The 17,895-nt window shown below is 37.5% G+C and overlaps 1 protein-coding gene across 1 annotated transcript in view; it reads left to right on the plus strand.

The window, feature by feature from the left end:
* Positions 1-17,895, plus strand: part of VPS41 (VPS41 subunit of HOPS complex) — a 185,044-nt gene that overhangs the window by 48,945 nt on the left and 118,204 nt on the right. Inside the window, exon 4 of the mRNA XM_007981558.3 lies at positions 1,135-1,212. Coding sequence (XP_007979749.2) covers positions 1,135-1,212 — 78 coding nt within the window. The remainder of the gene's footprint in view (positions 1-1,134; positions 1,213-17,895) is intronic.

The following is a 17,895-nucleotide window of genomic DNA, read 5'->3' on the forward strand; positions in this document are numbered from 1 at the left end:
GTTATGTCTGCACACCTGATGTTTTATTAACCAGTATTGATTTTTTTACCCTGGGGACTTTTTTCTTCCTGAAAAAAGGCAACCTTGCAGGAGTGAAAGGCATTGCAGGGGATGAATTTCTAATGAACTCCTTCTTTCCCTTTTTGTGACTCGTCTTTAATGTAGCTTCGTATTTTAAGTGCCTGAACTGAAATTTCATTTTAAGCAATTCCATTTTGATAAATCCTTTTAAATCTTGACTTTCTGTAAGGTTATTTTTTAAAGATTGTGCTGCTTGACTGAAACACTTAGTGGTGCCTGTAAATTTGAGCGTTTCATTATGGGTTGCAAGGAAGCTTGCTCACATGCAATGAAATATAGAGAATTTTGGACTATTTGAATAATACTGAAATAAATAAAAAGGGAGAAAACTCTCATGTCATATTATAGGTAGTCCTAAAGTTTCTTCCGGTTTATTTAATGTTAGTTCAGATAATTAAAGAAACAGTAGGAGTTACGACATAAAATGAATATGTAGCTCAACAGTTATTTTATGACACAAAAGGGGTTTTTATTTTGCATGATAATATAAACACTAACACTCAACATTATACATTAACTTTTATAGAAGCATCCTAAAGCTAACTGATGGTATGAGTACACCTGAGATTTTCGGTTTCTCAATATGGCATGGATTTTCCATTTGAAAAAATAATTTGTTGTTTGTTTATGTGTGCAGCTTAAACGATAGCACTGATTTACACATTTGCCATAAATTAGGGGGAGTTTCTGAATCATTCTCTTCTCACTTTGAGTTCAACTGTAGGTTGGTCGTGTTTTCACCGCTGCATTTTTAATTTACTGCCTCAGTCCATCAGGCATTGTGTATAGACTGCATACACACCATTAGTTGTCAGTAGATGAGGGTCCTCATGAGTCATTCTGACAGCTGGCTTGCACTATCACAATAAAAATAGGCCCTGTTCTGTTATTTCCCTGAAACTGGAAACAAGCCTTCTCCAAGGAATGCATATCTTCTGAGACATTGCAGATCATTTATGCATTAAGCGTCTTGTCTTTAAAAATGGTTTTATTACTACTTGTGTATTAATAGTATTATTAATTAATTAACTGGCCCCTTTGTTCTTCTTACAGTTTTTGGCATTGGGCACACATTATGGCAAGGTTTATTTACTTGATGTCCAGGGGAACATCACTCAGAAGTTTGATGTAGTAAGTATTCTGTATAAAATAATGTATGAGCTAAACTTCATGTTAAGTATTTGTGTTTTAGAATATTGGTTTACCAGTTTGTTTTAATAGCATAAAGAGGATCTTTATTAATTCAGTCAGAGTGCTAAGAGTATAAATTTGAACTTTATAATATAGTCTAAAAACCTAAAGGTGAACTTATAAAGAAAGGGGTCTAGATACATGCATTATGTATTTTGACCGGGTATCTATTATATGTAAACTCCATGTAAAAATCTATACATCTATTTAATTGCAAATTCTTAATTATAGTCATCTATTTGGCTAATTTCGGGCATTTAGAATACTTCTGTGTTCTTTTAAAATTGTGACAATGTAGAATGTCTAGATGAATTGTTGTTAAAAGAAAAATTGCTGCGTTGTTAGTGAATAATAGTGCAAATTTACATACTCTGGAAGTTTGTGGAATCCTTAAAGTATGAACCCCCTCATTTAGTGACTAATGTCAGTTGTAAGTACATGCCCTGTCTTCTTATTGAGATGCCAAATGTAATTGAAAGTTGATTGATCACCTTGCTGAATCAGTTTATCTCTTCTAAATATACAAAGAAAATATTTTATGTGACTCTTTTGATGCTTGGACTCTTAGGGGATTATATTGATTGAAAGCAAAGAACCAGGCTTTCTTTTTTAATTGTGCTTTGGAATCATTGAGGATGAAGATACTATTGAATTTGAAGCTTGATTTTGGTGTGTGAGGTGTACCTTAAAGGTGTCAAGAACTTCCATGGTTGTGTAAATATGACACAACCGTTTGGTATGAAAAAAGTGCTCATTTCGGGGGACAATTACTACTTTTTTGAAGAAAGCATCAGCACTTGTCAAAAGATCCATCTATTGATGTAGTTTAGAAAAGCTGACACATTGTGTGGGAAAGGAAAAGGGATGCCTTGTTTTGCTAAAGAGAAATGGAACCCTGGAATGAGGACAATCTTTGGAGCAGCACAGACAGGGAATTATGTGCTCTAATCATACTGATGCATCAGGCAAATCCCTTTGAGGCAAGAGGAATATACTTTTGACTCTCCCTCATCTTCCCCCTGGACACTGGACATACATCTTGATGACCAAAGCATTTGGCCTTTCAGTTGCCATCCATTAAAATGTGTACCTGGTACTCGGCCAGGGCTCGTTTTTGTGGCGTGCATGCCCCCTCACCTTTAAAAAGATTGGCTGTATAGTTTCTTAAATTTCCTGCTCCCATTAAATGAGTCCCTGACACTCTGCTTCTGTCTTTTTCATATTGAATAGAAATTGCAGTGTTTGCTTGCTGAGGTTCATGGGCATATACCATTGGTTCCATTGCCAAAAGTCAGTCCTTGTATCTGTTCCATATCAACCTTCAGTTATATCTTCTCTCATGTCTGTTTTATGTCGAGTATATCCTACATCCATCCTCTTTCAGGTAATTTATGGTATCATCCATAAATTTGTCCAAATCTTTCTTCAATTCTTTTTTCAGTCCTGACTATATGACATATTTGAAAATGAAGCTCTCTATAGCTTTTCACCTTTTATTTGGCAAGGGAGGAAGATAGTTTGGTGCTATTTTTGTGTGTTTGTTTACCTTGCTGAAGAAGTTGATAGTCTGTTTTTGAAAGTTCTCCTTAGGCCTTGGCTTCTTCGTGATCATTGGCAGAATCTACTGCAGCCAAGCATTTGTCTGCCTAACGACCTGGCAGTTTGCACTCCTAAGTACATATTCAATAAAAATACATGCAGTGCATATGTCCACACAAAAAACAGTTTGTTAATAATAGTTTAATTCATAATAGCCTCAAACTAGAAACAACTCAAATGTCTGTCAATAGTAGAATGGATAATTGTGGTGCATTCTTAGCAAATTAAAAAGAACAAACTATTGATAGATTAATTTCATAGACTTAATGTTCAGCCAAAGAAGCCAGACCCAAATATATTCGTGTGGTATGATAGCTTTTATATGGTTGTCAAGAAAAAGCAAAACTAAATTATAGCAATAGAGTTCAAATAATGGTTTGACCTGGGAGGGAGCACAGAAGAGTCTTCTGGAGGGTTGAAAATACTGTCTTGGTGGTTTTCTCATGATCTACATATGTAAAAATCACTAAGCTATCATTTGAGATCTTTGTACTTTATATAAATTGTTCCTCAATAACACACACATACTTGCACAAACACCTATACATGTGTGCATGTCTTTGGTTGAGCTTGAGCAGTGCTCAAATTATCCTGGTTTGTTGAAGCAACCCTTTCTGCTACTTAATTCTGAATAATAGTAAACTTCCTAGGTTGATATCCTGTTCAGAGATCATTTTGTACATCAATCATGACACTGAGGTTATTCCCATGGCTGTATATTCTAAAGTTACATAAGAAGGTCGGCAGGATTCTGTTTTGTACAGCCATCTTTTGTTAATGAAGAATGACAACTGCTAGAGTGATACTTTATTATGCATATTAATACTCAGATTTCAGAATATTTAAAAGAATATTCAGCATATGTTAATTCAAACACTTTGGCCATAAATGTTTTTTTGAGATTATTTCTAGATATAGCTTTATGTTAACTCAAAACTTAATTGCTAAAGCAGTTTTACTTAACTCACAGAGTAAAATAACATGACTTCAGAATTCTTACAGAATCTTAGATTCCTTCTAAATTCCCACAATATTTATGCCCATATAACCACATTAATCATAGTATAATCATGCGTCGCTTAACAGTGGGATGCATTCTGAGAAATGTGGCGTTAGGCAATTTTGTTATTGTGTGGACATCATAGCCTCTACTTACACAGATCTGGATGGTACAGCCTACTATACACTTAGGCTGTATGGTGTAGCCTGTTGCTCCTAGACTACAAACCTGTACAGCATATTATTGTCCTGAATACCTTAGGCAATTGGAACACAATGGCAAGTATTTGTGCCTTTAAAGATACCTAAATATAGAAATGATACCATAAAAATATGGTATATAAGATGACAAATGAATGATACATCTGTATAAGGGACTTACCATGAATGGAACTTACAGGACTGGAAGTTGTTCTGGGTGAGTCAATGAAGAAGTAGTGAGTGAATGTGAAGGCTCAGGACAGTACTCCTGTAGACATTATTAACCCGGTACACTTGAGCTAAACTCAATTTATTTAAACATTTTCTTTCTCCACTAATATATTAAGCTTAGCTTACTGTAACTTTTTTTACTTTATAAGCTTTTTAATTTTAAAACTTTTGACTTTATAATAGCACAACTTAAAGCAAGCACATTGTACAGCTGTACAAAATATTTCTTTATATATTTATTTTATAAGCTCTTTTCTATTTAGTCTTTTTTTTTCTTTTCTACTTTTAAAACTTTTTGTTAAAAATGAAGATACAAACACACACATTAGCCTAGGCCTACCCAGGGTCAGGATCTTCAATATCCACCTCCACATTATGTCCTGCTGGAAGGCCTTCAGGGGCAGTAATGCACATGGAGCTGTCATCTCCTGTGATAACAATGCCTTCTTCCTGATGCCTGCAGAAGGACCTGCGTGAGGCTGTTTTACAGGTGACTTCTTTTTTATAAGTAGGAGGAATATATTCTAAATACCGATAAGAAGTATAGTATAGTAAATACATAAGCCAGCAACACAGTCATTTATTGTCATTATAAAGTATTATGTAGTACATAATTGTGTGTGCTAGACTTTATATGAGTGGCAGCTCACTAGGTTTGTTTACACTAGCATCATCACAGACACATGAGTAATGTGTTGTGCTGTGGTGTTACTAGACTGCAATGACACAGAGTGATAGAAATTTTCCAGCTCCATTATAATGTTTTTTTATCTAAATATTTAGGAAAAGATAGCTGGTAAAGCATTACAGTCTTATGGGACCACTGTAGTCTATGATGTAAACCAAAAATAAAATTCTAAGCTTCTCAGTCTACTGAATGAACTCCTCCTCTCAGGATTCGTGGAAAACTGGTTCAGGCCATGATGGGAATGGGGATTCAGACATGCCTCATTATATTCTCTTCTTTTTGGAATTCAGGCACAACTGCCCAGCATTAACATTAAGACAGAGATCTTAAGACTGACAAAACAGAACTCTTTGTAGTGTGAAAGGAAATAAGATACCAAATTCCAACCTGACTCTAATATGGCATCACGTGACAGATAGCAGGCCCTGAAAGAAGTCCAAGTATTTTACTCTAATATATATTTCTTTGACATATTTTGAAAGAGCTGTGTCAAGCTGTCTCTTTTGGGGAAAATTTACATTCTGTAGAGAATCCCCTTCCCTTTCCGGGTCTTTTTCTGATCCTGAAGAGAGTAGCTTCAAGGTCTGAATAGGAAACATTTGTCATGTGTTACCTCTAAGGGTGCCACCTATGAGACTTCTTCTGCATAGGAAGAACCTTGGTCTTCACAATTCCCTATCTTAACTCAGATATGCCTTTCTGCTGATTCTTTCTGGTGATAACTCTTTCAAGCAGTTGCCAATCAGAACATCTTTGAATCTATCTATGACTTGTAAACATCCCTCTTTCCTCTCATCTCCTCTTTGAATTGTCCCAAAGCGTTGGTTTTTCTGGACCAAACCAATGTGTACCTCACGTGTATTGATTGATGTCTTAGGTCTCCCTAAAACATGTAAAATCAAGCTGTAACCCAGCCACCTTGGGCACATGTTCTGAGGATCCCTTGAGCTTTATTATGGGTCATGGTCCTTACATTTGGCTCAGAATAAATCTCTTAGAGTATTTTACAATTTGGCTTTTTAGTCAACAGTGGGTGTATGTGGTCTCTTGTTGACCAAAACGTTGTTATGAAGTGCATGATCGTAGTTACTTTTTCTTTAATAGCCTCCAATTTATTTAAGCATTTTAATTAAAAACTTGTTAATTAAGGGTACTTAGTTTGAAGCAATGATCAAATTATTATGCCATGTCTCTGTTAAATATTTAGGAGCATTAGGCCATGTGTTTTAAATATTTATTCCTTTAAGTGTGCCAGTGAGAGAGCAAAGAACTTGCTGATCAAACATAAATTTCTACTGTTTACCTTTATGTGTTTTTCTTTCTTTGCTAGAAATAGAAAATGATGAGGTTTTGCTGTAAGGCACTATGGTAAGAGACATTATATAAATATTTATATAATGGATGATTATGAAAAAAAGGGGATTAAAACAAAACAGGAGCTTAGTGGGCATTTTGTGTTAAGATAAATATCACATTTTTGAAATTAATCTCTTGAGGCAGAGGTGGGATGATGATTCACCTTGTCAGCTAGCAGAATCTATTAGTATTTCTATTCCTGTTTTTGATTTGAGATTAAACTAACAGACTGTATTCCTTAGTTGCTCACACCTTTCATGTTCATGTGCTAGTAAAAACACAGACTTCTGTCCATCTAACGGTTGTGTCTCTGAGAACATTTCAGAGTTCTTTGTTACTTCCCACATCAAGTCCTAACTATCTAGCTAAGCATTCCAGACCCTGGTCATTTGGTGAAACCCACCTTTCTAATCTTAGTTTTAATTTCTTCCCCTCCAGTAATTTTTATCTGTTCACCACCTTCTAAATATTGCCGTGGGCATGCTTGTTTCTAAGCTTTTGATCTCTTCTTTTCTCTCTAGAATGCACTTCTGTGAATATCCATTCTTTCTGCAAAGTACCTCCCCTGAGGTGTTTTCTTCCTCTAAACTCCTGTATTATTACTATTTCACTTGTAGTGTGTCCCTTCATAGTGTCAGTACCAGCCTCACATTCATATTTGAAGTCTTGGAGGATAGTTTTCATGTCTCCTGGTATAATCCTCTCCTCTTCCTCACCTTTCTCTTTTCTCTGGTGCTATTTGGTATCCAGTAAGTATATATTGGCTGGTAATATTGTTTTGAAACAAAGCCATGGAACTGGTGATTTTCTGTTACTACCTTTCAGGAAGGCCTCTGGGAGCCAGTTCTCTGTTCTCCTCTGTATTATTCCACCTTCACTTGCCCATTGGATGTATAATTAGAAATTTCATACTGAGAGCTACTGCAGACTGAATTGTTCCCCACCTCCTAATTCATGTGTTGAAGTCCTAACCCCCAGTGTGATGGTATTTAGAATTGGAGACTTGGGGAGTAATTAAATTTTAGGTGAGGGCCAGGCATGGTGTAAACTCAGGAGGCTATGGCGGGAGGATCACTTGAGCCCAGGAGTTCCAGGCTGCAGTGAGTTATGATTGCACCACTGCATACTCTAGCCTGGGTGACAGAGCACTCTGTCTCTTAAAAACAAAAACAAGTTGAAAACAATTTAGATGAAGTCATGAGGGTGGAGTCCTCAAGATGAGATTAGTGCCCATATAAGAAGAGACAGGAGAGACCTTCCCTTCCTCCCCCTTCCTGCTGGCCATGTAAGGACACATCGAGAAGGCTGTCTGCAAGCCAGGAAGAGAACTCTCACCAGAATGTGACCATACTGGCAGATTGAGGACCTCCAGCCTCCAAAACTAAGAGAATTTCTGTTGTTTAAGCCACTGTATGATATTTTGTTATGGCAGTTCAAGCTGGCTAATATAAGATCAGAGTCTTAAATCTTACTTTTGGAAAGTAACCCTTATATTTAGCAGTATTTAAGTTTTTAATATATACTTATACCTTTTCTAGTTGCTATGGGTAATGTGTGAAGTCATCAAAGTGTAGAAGCTAAAGAGACTTTAAAAGATCATTTCAGGTATAAAAGGTACCAGGGAAGAAGTGTGATGTAAATTGGGCTTGAGCTGTTCTGGTTATGTATTCCATGCCCACTACTCTTCCACCCTTATCTCCTTGTACATTCAAGACCTCCATTATGTAGCGAGACAGTCTTATTAGGGCACTTCCCTAACTTAAGTATCAAAACATGTTTTTGTACTGGTTCCTCATCTATGAGTGATGATGGTTTCATTTTTCTCCCTGGACTTTGGGACTCAACCATCTTTTGGACTGTACTCCTGACCTTTTGTTGCTTTCTTTGACTTAGAAGAATTTATTTCTAATATAAATCAGCTCCTCTTTTCTCTTTCCTCTGGATTAATATATGAGTGTTTGGAGGATCACCCATCTCTCTTTTCATGTTTCAGCAAAAGAAATGATCATCTTCCTTCTCTCCTCTCTCTTTGACAGTATAATCCTGAAGATTCAGTGTTCCTTTAAGCTGCTTAAATTGCATTTTTAATATTCACAACACAAACACCTTTTTTTTTTTTTTTGAGACAGAGTCTCAGTCTGTCACTAGGCTGGAGTGCAGTGGCGTGATCTTGGCTCACTGCAACCTCTGCCTCCCAAGTTCAAGCAATTCTCCTGCCTCAGCCTCCCTGAGTAGCTGGGACTACAGGTGTGTGCCACCATGCCCAGCTAATTTTCATATTTTTAGTAGAGACAGGGTTTCACCATGTTGGCTAGGATGGTCTCAATCTCTTGACCTCATGATCCACCCGCCTAGGCCTCCCAAAGTGCTGGGATTACAGGTGTGAGCCACCACGCCCAGCCCACCTTTTTTTTTTTTTTATCCTTTACATGGCTTAACCATCTCCTTCTTTGTGTTACCTCCACTTTCCTTTTTTTTTTTTTCTCCACTTCTTGAACATACGGTACTTTTGTCACAATTATTTGCCTCAATGTCATTTTCCCCATAGAATGCTAATTTCCTGAGGACTGTTTGTGTAATTTATCTCTGCATCATCAGTGCTCAGCATAAAAGCTAGTGAACTGATAGAAATAAGAAATTGATGGAAGTTGGCTGAACTAATCCATAGTTCCAAATTTGCAAAGTTTCACATATTTAGACTATTTTCCAGATAATCAAGGTTTTTTTGTACTTTCCTCTCCCATAATCGGGATTATTGTGTGTACATTATAGGAAATTGTTTGGGCATGACCATCTCTTTGGCAGTTAATACAGATGCCATACATTCATTATTCCCCTAAACAGCCTAACTGTTTTGGGCTTATTCATAATGTGGCCAGTGTGATGTTGGGTGACTATTCATTGAAAGAATCTTTGGAGCAGATCTATAAACTTAAGCTGTGTATCCTTGAACAAAGAACCATGCTCTACTCTTGGTCTAATGGTACTCACTTATTGACCTGAAGCAAATACCATCTGTAGTATGCTGTTCTAGATGTGACATCATTAATTGACAAGCAGGGCATGTATCTTTTTGATATGATCAAAGTGGTTCATTGTTGGCTCAAATGTACCAGTGCCTGTAATACTTGTTTAAGACTGATTGACAGGTCTCAGATTCTTGTGTGTTTAAAGAACTTGTTTTCTATATTTGAACTCCATATTTTGAGTGATAAGAGATGTGTCAAAGGAATTGAGAATTACTTAAATGGAAATCATTCTAACTTCTGATGAATGATGCCAAGGCAAGTCATATTTCCAGTTGTCTGCATTAAAAAATAATCTCAAGTTTGTGGGTTAAGTATTTATAGGTAGCTCGATAATTTTGATAGCTTCTATGCACCAAAGTGGCTAAGCAAACATGGTCAGAATTAAGGATGCTTCTCTCTTTTAGAGTAAAGTGTCATACTTACAGAATGTTTTAATGTCTGACCCTTTAGTGGTAACTCCATTTAGACGAATATCCCTTAAATAGCTAAAATTGAAAATGCTCCTTCACTGAATGAAATTACCCTGGTATTTCACATATTTCAAAGTCAGGGTTCAAGTAATTTTAACTTTGTGGAACATGACTCTGAATTGGCTAGTAGACTGGGGCTTAGTTGTCTGAAGCCTTTGGATTTCATTCTTCAGTACAGGGTACTCTCAGTTCTGGTGCTTCTTTCTTTGGGGTTCAAGGCCATCATTGCAAAGTAAGAGCTTTAAAAGGATTATGAATAAGACGTAGACCTAGGGGAGGAATCTCCACCTTTGTAAGTGGGAGATGGGGAACCTGTAGAAAGTGAAATTTGAGGTGAATCTGGAAAGATGCATGTGCATTTTCCAGGTTGTTATAGTGGAGTTAAGACAGTGATAACATTTTTCTTATGAAACAGGGAATCACCAAAGGGTAAGGAACATTTACCATGGGCTTTTTATCTTCATATATATTGTGTTAATTATCTAGTAGTATCTTGAGAATAAGGGAGTGGAGAGGAGAGAATGGATGGTGAGATGCAATGGGAGCAAATTATTTGGCAGGTTTCGCCAAAGGACCAAAGGAAAAAGAATGGAGTGATTTCAGGGGAGTGTCTTTGTGGTGACTGACTTTGGAGTTCAGGGTATTTAGGGAACTAAATGAACCAGAAGGATGATGGTAAATCAGATGTCAGGGACTAGAAGGCAGGGGCTTTGTATGTGGATAGGAGTTGAGTGTCTGTGCATATGGTTTAACAACAAATAATTTATACCTTGAGTTTGTTTTGTTAATAATAGACTTCTTAGTCTCTGGGAACCATGACAGGGTATATTTCAAAATGATAGTATATACTTCTTTCTTAAACAAGCTCTGTTTTTCTGTTTGAGTAGCTTTGTTTGAGTCACCTTCTCTAGAACTTATTTATTTGGCTATAATTCCTAATGTTTTTCATTTAATAGGATTATGATATATTAGGATAGAGGAATACTTAATGGATATTTTTCATCTATCCACTCAAGACACGAAGTTCTTGTTACCCACACAACAGGTTGGTTTGATTGCTGGGCTAGGTATCAATGACCACAACCAAGGAGATTTAGTAAGATTTAGTATTTAGTAAAGGGATTTCATTGCTTGTAACAAGTAAGGAGAACACCAGGGATAGTTCTCAAAGCAGTGTCTCTCGAAGCTGGGGACTGGGTTAGGTTTTATAAGCATAGGGTAATGAGGTGTGATCTGATTGGATCTTGCAATGAGGTGATGCTGGGAGGCCTGATCTGACAGGATTCTGCCTTGGGGTAATGCTAGAGCTCCATCTGATTGGATCCTGGATCCTGTTGTGTGGTGTTCACTTCTTAATTCATCCTGCTCTTAGATTCCCCCTGTGGTTGCATGCTTGGTTCATCTGGGCATGCTCAGATTACATGAGCTGAGGGTCCGTGGCAAATGAAAACGCGCAACTTTGTTACCCAGAAGTTGAATCATATTGTTCTGGTGCGACTATACTTCCACAACATTCTTGTCATTTGGTTGCCCAATCTTTATTTTATATTTCTATTAAGATGAATTTCATTATTTCCATGGGCAGCTATTGAATCTTAACACTTTGACTTTCTTTTAAGTTTAATTTATAGCAAGGAAAAAATCATGTTAAAACTAATTAAAATGGAATAATTCATACCACTAAATATACCTTTAGAATGGCTAAAATTACAAAGACGAATCATACCAAGTATTGGTGAGCATGTGGAGGAACTAGGATTCTCATACATTGCTGGTGGATGTACGATAGTATACCAACTTTGGAAAACAGTTTGGCAAAATTTTGAAACATGAAACATACACCTATCATACAGTCCAGCCTTTCAAACTTAGGAAATGAACACATATACACCTATAAAGATTTCTACATGAATATTCATATCAGTTTTGTTTGTAATAATCCCAAAGTGGAAACAGTATATATGTCCATTTGCAGGTGAATGGGTAGACAAAATGTGGTATATCCAAGCAATGGCCATTCAACTCACAATAAAAAGGAATGAACTATTGATACGTGCTAAGTATGGATGAATCTCAGCTCTCTAGTGTTAAGTAAAAGAAGGCAGATTCAAAAGGCTACATATTATAATATTTGCATTTAGATAACATTCTAGAAAATGCAAACAAATCTGTAGTCACAGAAAGCAGATCAGTGGTTGCCTGGAGTTTCGTCTCAGAGGAAAAGAACTAAATGCCCTGTGGGATAGTCTAAAAATCTGATTTCATTTTACTGATGTGGAAAAAAGATTAATATATTACTCAGGGCTCTCTTCGTTGCTCAGTGGCAGACATGTGTGTGAGTCCTAACCTAATCATATAAAAGGAGTTTCTTACAGAAAAAAGCAGGTTTGTTACTGCTTTAAGCTGCCCAGGAACCAACTTTTCAGTGTCCCGTACACATAGTGAGTGATGTGAAATCTTTGGGTGGGGTTGGGATATTGTTACTGACTCTTTCCTTCGAATAAATTCTATGGAAATCACCTGGACAGATGCTGTAAACATTTTTAGGGTTCTATTGCAGATTGCTACATTTCCCTGCAGTTAGGTTACACCGAAATTATGTTGCCACCAGCAGTCTGTTTATCATTATATCTCATCACCAACATTGGCTCTTATTATTTGAAAATTCATTGCCGCTTGGATTTCTAGAAAATGGGAATTTGTCAGTTTGTATTTTTCTGGTTCCTAATGAGGCTATTTACTCTTGAGAATTGTTAGTTTATATACTTTGCCAGTATATGTGTAAAGTTCTAAATTGATTTGTAATTAAAAAGTTCATTGCTTATAAGCAGAAATAACATTGATCGGGGTGGCTCATGTGATGGCTCAAAATCAGAAGAATTAAGTCGCTACCAAGTCAAATTTAACACTTACCAGTCTTCCTATTATTAAATAAAATCCTATGATTTGCTTTTAGGAAAACATTCAATTTCACACTGAATTATTAGTATTTTAATTCTGAACTTTTTTTCATTTGCTTGTGCACTTGTTTTGATCTTTAAGTTCTTTAAAAGCTTAATTAGAAGGTGTTTGTACCAAGTGTTAAGAGTATATATATTTTTGTTAAAATGTTACTTACATAAGGAACTCTTACAGATCCATAAGGAAAACAAACAACTCAGAATGAAATTGGGCAAATGACATGAACAGGTGGTTCTCAGAAGAACACCAAATGCCCGGTAGCTGTGTGAAAATATCCTTGATTTCTATAGTAATCACAGAATAATAAGGGAAATGTGAAGTAAGACACTATGGTACCATTTTATACCCATCAACTTGGCAAAGCATTTAAAAGTCTGATCAATACCAGATCCTGGTGCTGGGCCAGGGAATTGGGAGCTGTTCTCCAGGTTGGAAGGTGTAGAAAGTCTGGACACAACTTCTTATTTGAAGAGTGACAAATGTCTGCTAGTCTGTGGGCTTATCTTTCAGTTTCCCATTTATGGTGTTGTAGGTTCAGAAATTTTTTATTTTAATGCAGTAAATACATATCAGTCTTCTCATTTATAGTTTGTGTTTTTTGTGTCTTCTAAGGGAAAATTGTATTTGCTCCTACAAAGTTGTAAAGATACGATACGGAAGGCGGGCAAGGAAGTGCTGGGAAGAGAAGAGCATGTCTCTGGCTAGGGCTTCACTCCTAGGCCTATACCTAAGGACCTAGGTGAGGACAGGAATTCCTGTTTTCCTGCCCAAACGTTGCATTTCCAGAGATCACCCTGTCCTGCCACCACCGCCCCCCAACAACCTGTGCCTATAAAAACCCTGAGTCCCTAGTGGGCGGAGACAAAAGCAGCTGGACGTCCAGAGGAACACATCAGCAGAAGAACACACAAATGGGACATTGGGAGGAGCACATCGGTTGAAGAGCATGCCAACAGGCACCAGCAGACACCGGCACCCTGGCCTGGGAGGTTGGAGGAGAGCCTGGGCTGCTGAGTGGCCAGACTTCAGGGGAAAACCATCTCCCTTTTGGCGCCCCCATCTGCTGAGAGCTACTTCCACTCAACAAAACCTTGTACTAATCCTCCAAGCCCAGGTGTGATCTGATTCTTCCGGTACACCAAGGCAAGAAACCCTAGGATACAGAAAGCCCTTTATCCTTGCGATAAAGCAGGGGGTCTGATTGAGCTGACTAACACAAGCCACCTACAGATGGCTAAACTAAAAGAGCATTCTGTAACCCACCCCCACTGGGGCTTCAGAAGCTGTAAACATTCACCGCTAGATGCTGCTATGGGGTCAGGAGCACCACAGCCCGCCTGTCTGCATACTCCTCCTAGGGGTTTGAGTAACGGGGCACCAAAGAAGTGAGCCACATTGCCATCACATGCCCTGTGAAGGAGATAAGGGAACTTGTCTTGTTTCAATATTCTCTGTATGTCCTTCTAAAGTTTTAAAGTTTTGCTTTTTACATTATCTTCACTTTTCCTCAAGAAAAAAATTCTCACTGGACTGTGAGAAGAATTTATTCCTTGATATTGTGACAGATACTGAAGTTCTTATCTTGCCAGAAAAAAAATTACATGAAAATGAGTCCCCTGAACCTACTGATTTCCCATTTTCTTTCCTTAGCGCCTGTCCAGCCCTTGACCCTGTTGCATTAGTGGAATCTACTATCCCAGATTGGATATAGAAAGAGCAGTGTTGTTGGAATGATTAGAGAAGAAACTCTGGCGGGCTGGTAATGTCCAGCAGAAGGATGGTTGGCGGGTTCTGAGGTGGCAGCACTGCATGCAGGCCAGGCTTGGGGTCAGACGCCAGCCAGCCGTCCCTGCCCCACGTTCATTAGCTTGATGTGTTACCACACTTTCTTCATCTGTAAAGTGTGGATCATAGTCATACCTCTCATTTAGATGATGGTTTTGAGAATTATATCAATGAATACATGTAAAATATGTAACAGAAGGCTTAGTAAACATTAGTCATTATCAGAAGATAGATCAAGCTAAGAGTCCAATTGAACATGTTTACTACACTTCCTGAAGAACTGTTATTTTTGAATTTATTCATATGGTTGGTTGACTTTAATAATGTTCAATTGTATATGGGGTAGGGAAACCGAAAGGGAGGTAGGGAAGAAAGAAGGAAAAACGAAGGGAAAAAAAGAGAAGCTTCTGCGACACACCCGTTCTTACACCCATTTTGCTGCCTCCCCATCCCTCAGCTCCTGTGTTTATTTGGGAGGAGTAGGTATCTTTTATCACATGACACAAGTAGTATTTTAAGAACATTATTAAGCTTGAGTAATTAGGTGTGTGAAGTCGCTTCCAGTGCAGGTCTAGTGAGTTGACTTCAGAAATGTCTTTTCGACATAGCAACATTGCAACATGGCTTATAAGATGCTTCTTTTGAAAAATTTTGAGAGACTACTTGGAAAATGATTTAATGGAGATTGATAAAGCAATGTTTTCACACTGGAGAGAATTAATAACAATAATTTCTGTGGTGGAAGTAGAGCCGAATTTGTGAAGTGTTCAGTGGTCTTTCTTCATCATATGTTGGAAAAATAAATTAGGCATTTTCTCTTTGATTAATAACTTGGTCTCAATTATTTAAATTATTTGTACTCCCCACCCTTTTTAGATAAGTGACTTTTACTAACGTGGAAAACAAGGGCTTTACTCTCTCAAACGTTTAAATTTTAGATAAATAGAATGCATTAGCATTGCTGCAGCCATTATTAAATCAAAAATAAAAGTGAGTAAAATAAGAACACACCTTTACTCCTAACAGATTTTCCCTTCATCGTTGATGGTATCATTTACTTGTATATTGAGAACTTAAACAGGGATATTAATGGGCCCTGCTGAGATGTTCGTAAAGCTCTACAGCCTTCATGGATCTGCTATATATTTGGCTTTCTTTAACGGCTTTTATTAGTGGAGTTTGTCCTCAAAGGCGTGGCATAGCAGATCCTTAGGATTAGGATAGCCTAAGGATCTGAGTCTAAGGATCTGAGACTTAATTTTACAGAATATTAACATACTTATAATTTCATTTTTAATTATATGGTCTCAGGGATAACAACCCCGTTTCTGTTGCCTTACTCTTAGAGAAAAAAAATTTATTACACTCCTAGGGGATGTTCTCTGGATAAAAAGGAAGAATTTTGTTTTCTGGAACTGTAGTGTTAGATGCCCTGTGGACTAGGAATCTTAAGGCTATGGCCAACTACTGGAGGATGCTGTATTTTTTTTTTTTTTTAACCAAACCCATTTGGATACTAAAACATCAGTGTTTATTTCTAGGCTAAATTATCATTTAAAATAGTTCAGATCAGTTGGGTTGTATGATGTATGAAAATGTCTATTTTGTGAATCACAGTTGGAATGGAAGGGATTGTCCCTTCTCCACTGAGTTCTGGCTCCACAGACAACACTGAACTATTCCCAGCAAGGTCCTGCCAGTGGGACAGCCCTTTTAATTATTAGACAGCTTATCTTTTTTAAGTCCTTGTTTCTTTTTCTGTGTGGTCTACTGGGCCAGACAAGGTGAAGTCTCCTACTCTTTTTTAATCTAAATACCGGGCCCAAGAAAAAGCCACTCTTTGCCAAGTTGCAACGACTGTGTTTCCAGACTCCTGATGAATATTATCTCTTTAGAAGGCCTGTTCTCTTCTACCCTCAGTGTTTTCTTCCATCTCTGTGACGTTTTATCCTCTATCATCTGCCTCCATTATTCCCCGTATATCCTCCTGATGCTTCTTTTAGCTTGTTATTTCCTTTGCTGGTTCTTTATATTGCCATCATCCTTGTTCACGTCTTTATTGAATCTCACCTGGGTTATTGCAGTAAAACCCAACTGATCTCCCTGCCTTGTGTCTCCCCTAATCCCTCTTTCACACAGCTGCCCAAGTAATCTTCCCAAAGTAGTGCTGGGATTTTGTTATTCCCCTCCCTGAAAACACTCGACTGACTCCTTGATGCCTGTGGAATAAAACAGCTCTTCTGCACGGCACTCAGGACTTCTGCTTTCTGTCATAACAGTGGTCCCCTGCATTGCGCCTACACTGTATCCAGACTTCGTCCTTTGGCTCTCATTGGAATGCACTTTCTTGTCTTTGCTTACGCAAATTATCGGTGTCATCTTCTCTGTGACACGGTCCTTGATGACTCCATGCAGAAGAATATGTGTTTGGTATTCATTTAGTAATTGCTACTTACTCCTTCAGCAAATGGTCTCCAAGGATGTGCTAGGGATATTAGACAGATAAAACACAGACCCTGTTCTCAAGTCGCTTGTGGAACTTGCCATATAAACAATGGTTTGTAATGTAATGTGTTAGAGTATAAAATAGAGTTGTGTTCAAAGTACTGGGGTTACAGACTCTGTACACAAACATCTTGTATTCGGGCGTGGTTTTTTTTTTAATTCTCTTTATATCATGTTGGGTGTTTGGTACTATTAGTTGCTTTTTTGTTAAATGCGGTTATTAACGAATTCTGCATTATTCCTTGCAGTAATCCAGTGACTTGGTCATTCTGTGTTTCTCTGTCACTCTTTCTTTTGTATGTTTGTTGGATGTAGGTACAAGCAAGGAAAATATTTACTTGGTTTAAGAACAAATAATTTTTTAAATCATATTTCACACATTGTATGTCACCATTTTGAAAACTTAATTGTCTTTCATTTGAGGTTACTTATATATGGAAAAAAAGTTTATTCTTTTTAACAATGATATTCTTTTTAACAATGATATTCCAGTAAAGTGGGTTGTTTCACAGTGGTATCAGAACCAAGTGTAGGGTTTGGTTTATGGCAGGTGCTTGGCAATTCTTCGTTGACGGTGTGAATACTAGAAAGAGGAACTTTGTTGGCTCCTTATGTCATTGCTCAGACTGGTTTTGATTTACATAAAAGGTCCTATTAGTTTTCTCTCTTCCCTGCCAAATTTAATATTGTAAACAACCATTCAAGACATCATCGGGAGACCACAGTGCAACTTGTCCAAGGTGTTGATCTGAACTGTTAGGGAAATTTAACTTTCTCTTAGTAGCAGTAGGATATGGGC

The sequence above is a fragment of the Chlorocebus sabaeus genome, chromosome 21, assembly GCF_047675955.1.
Source record: "Chlorocebus sabaeus isolate Y175 chromosome 21, mChlSab1.0.hap1, whole genome shotgun sequence".
NCBI classification, from domain to species: domain Eukaryota; kingdom Metazoa; phylum Chordata; class Mammalia; order Primates; family Cercopithecidae; genus Chlorocebus; species Chlorocebus sabaeus.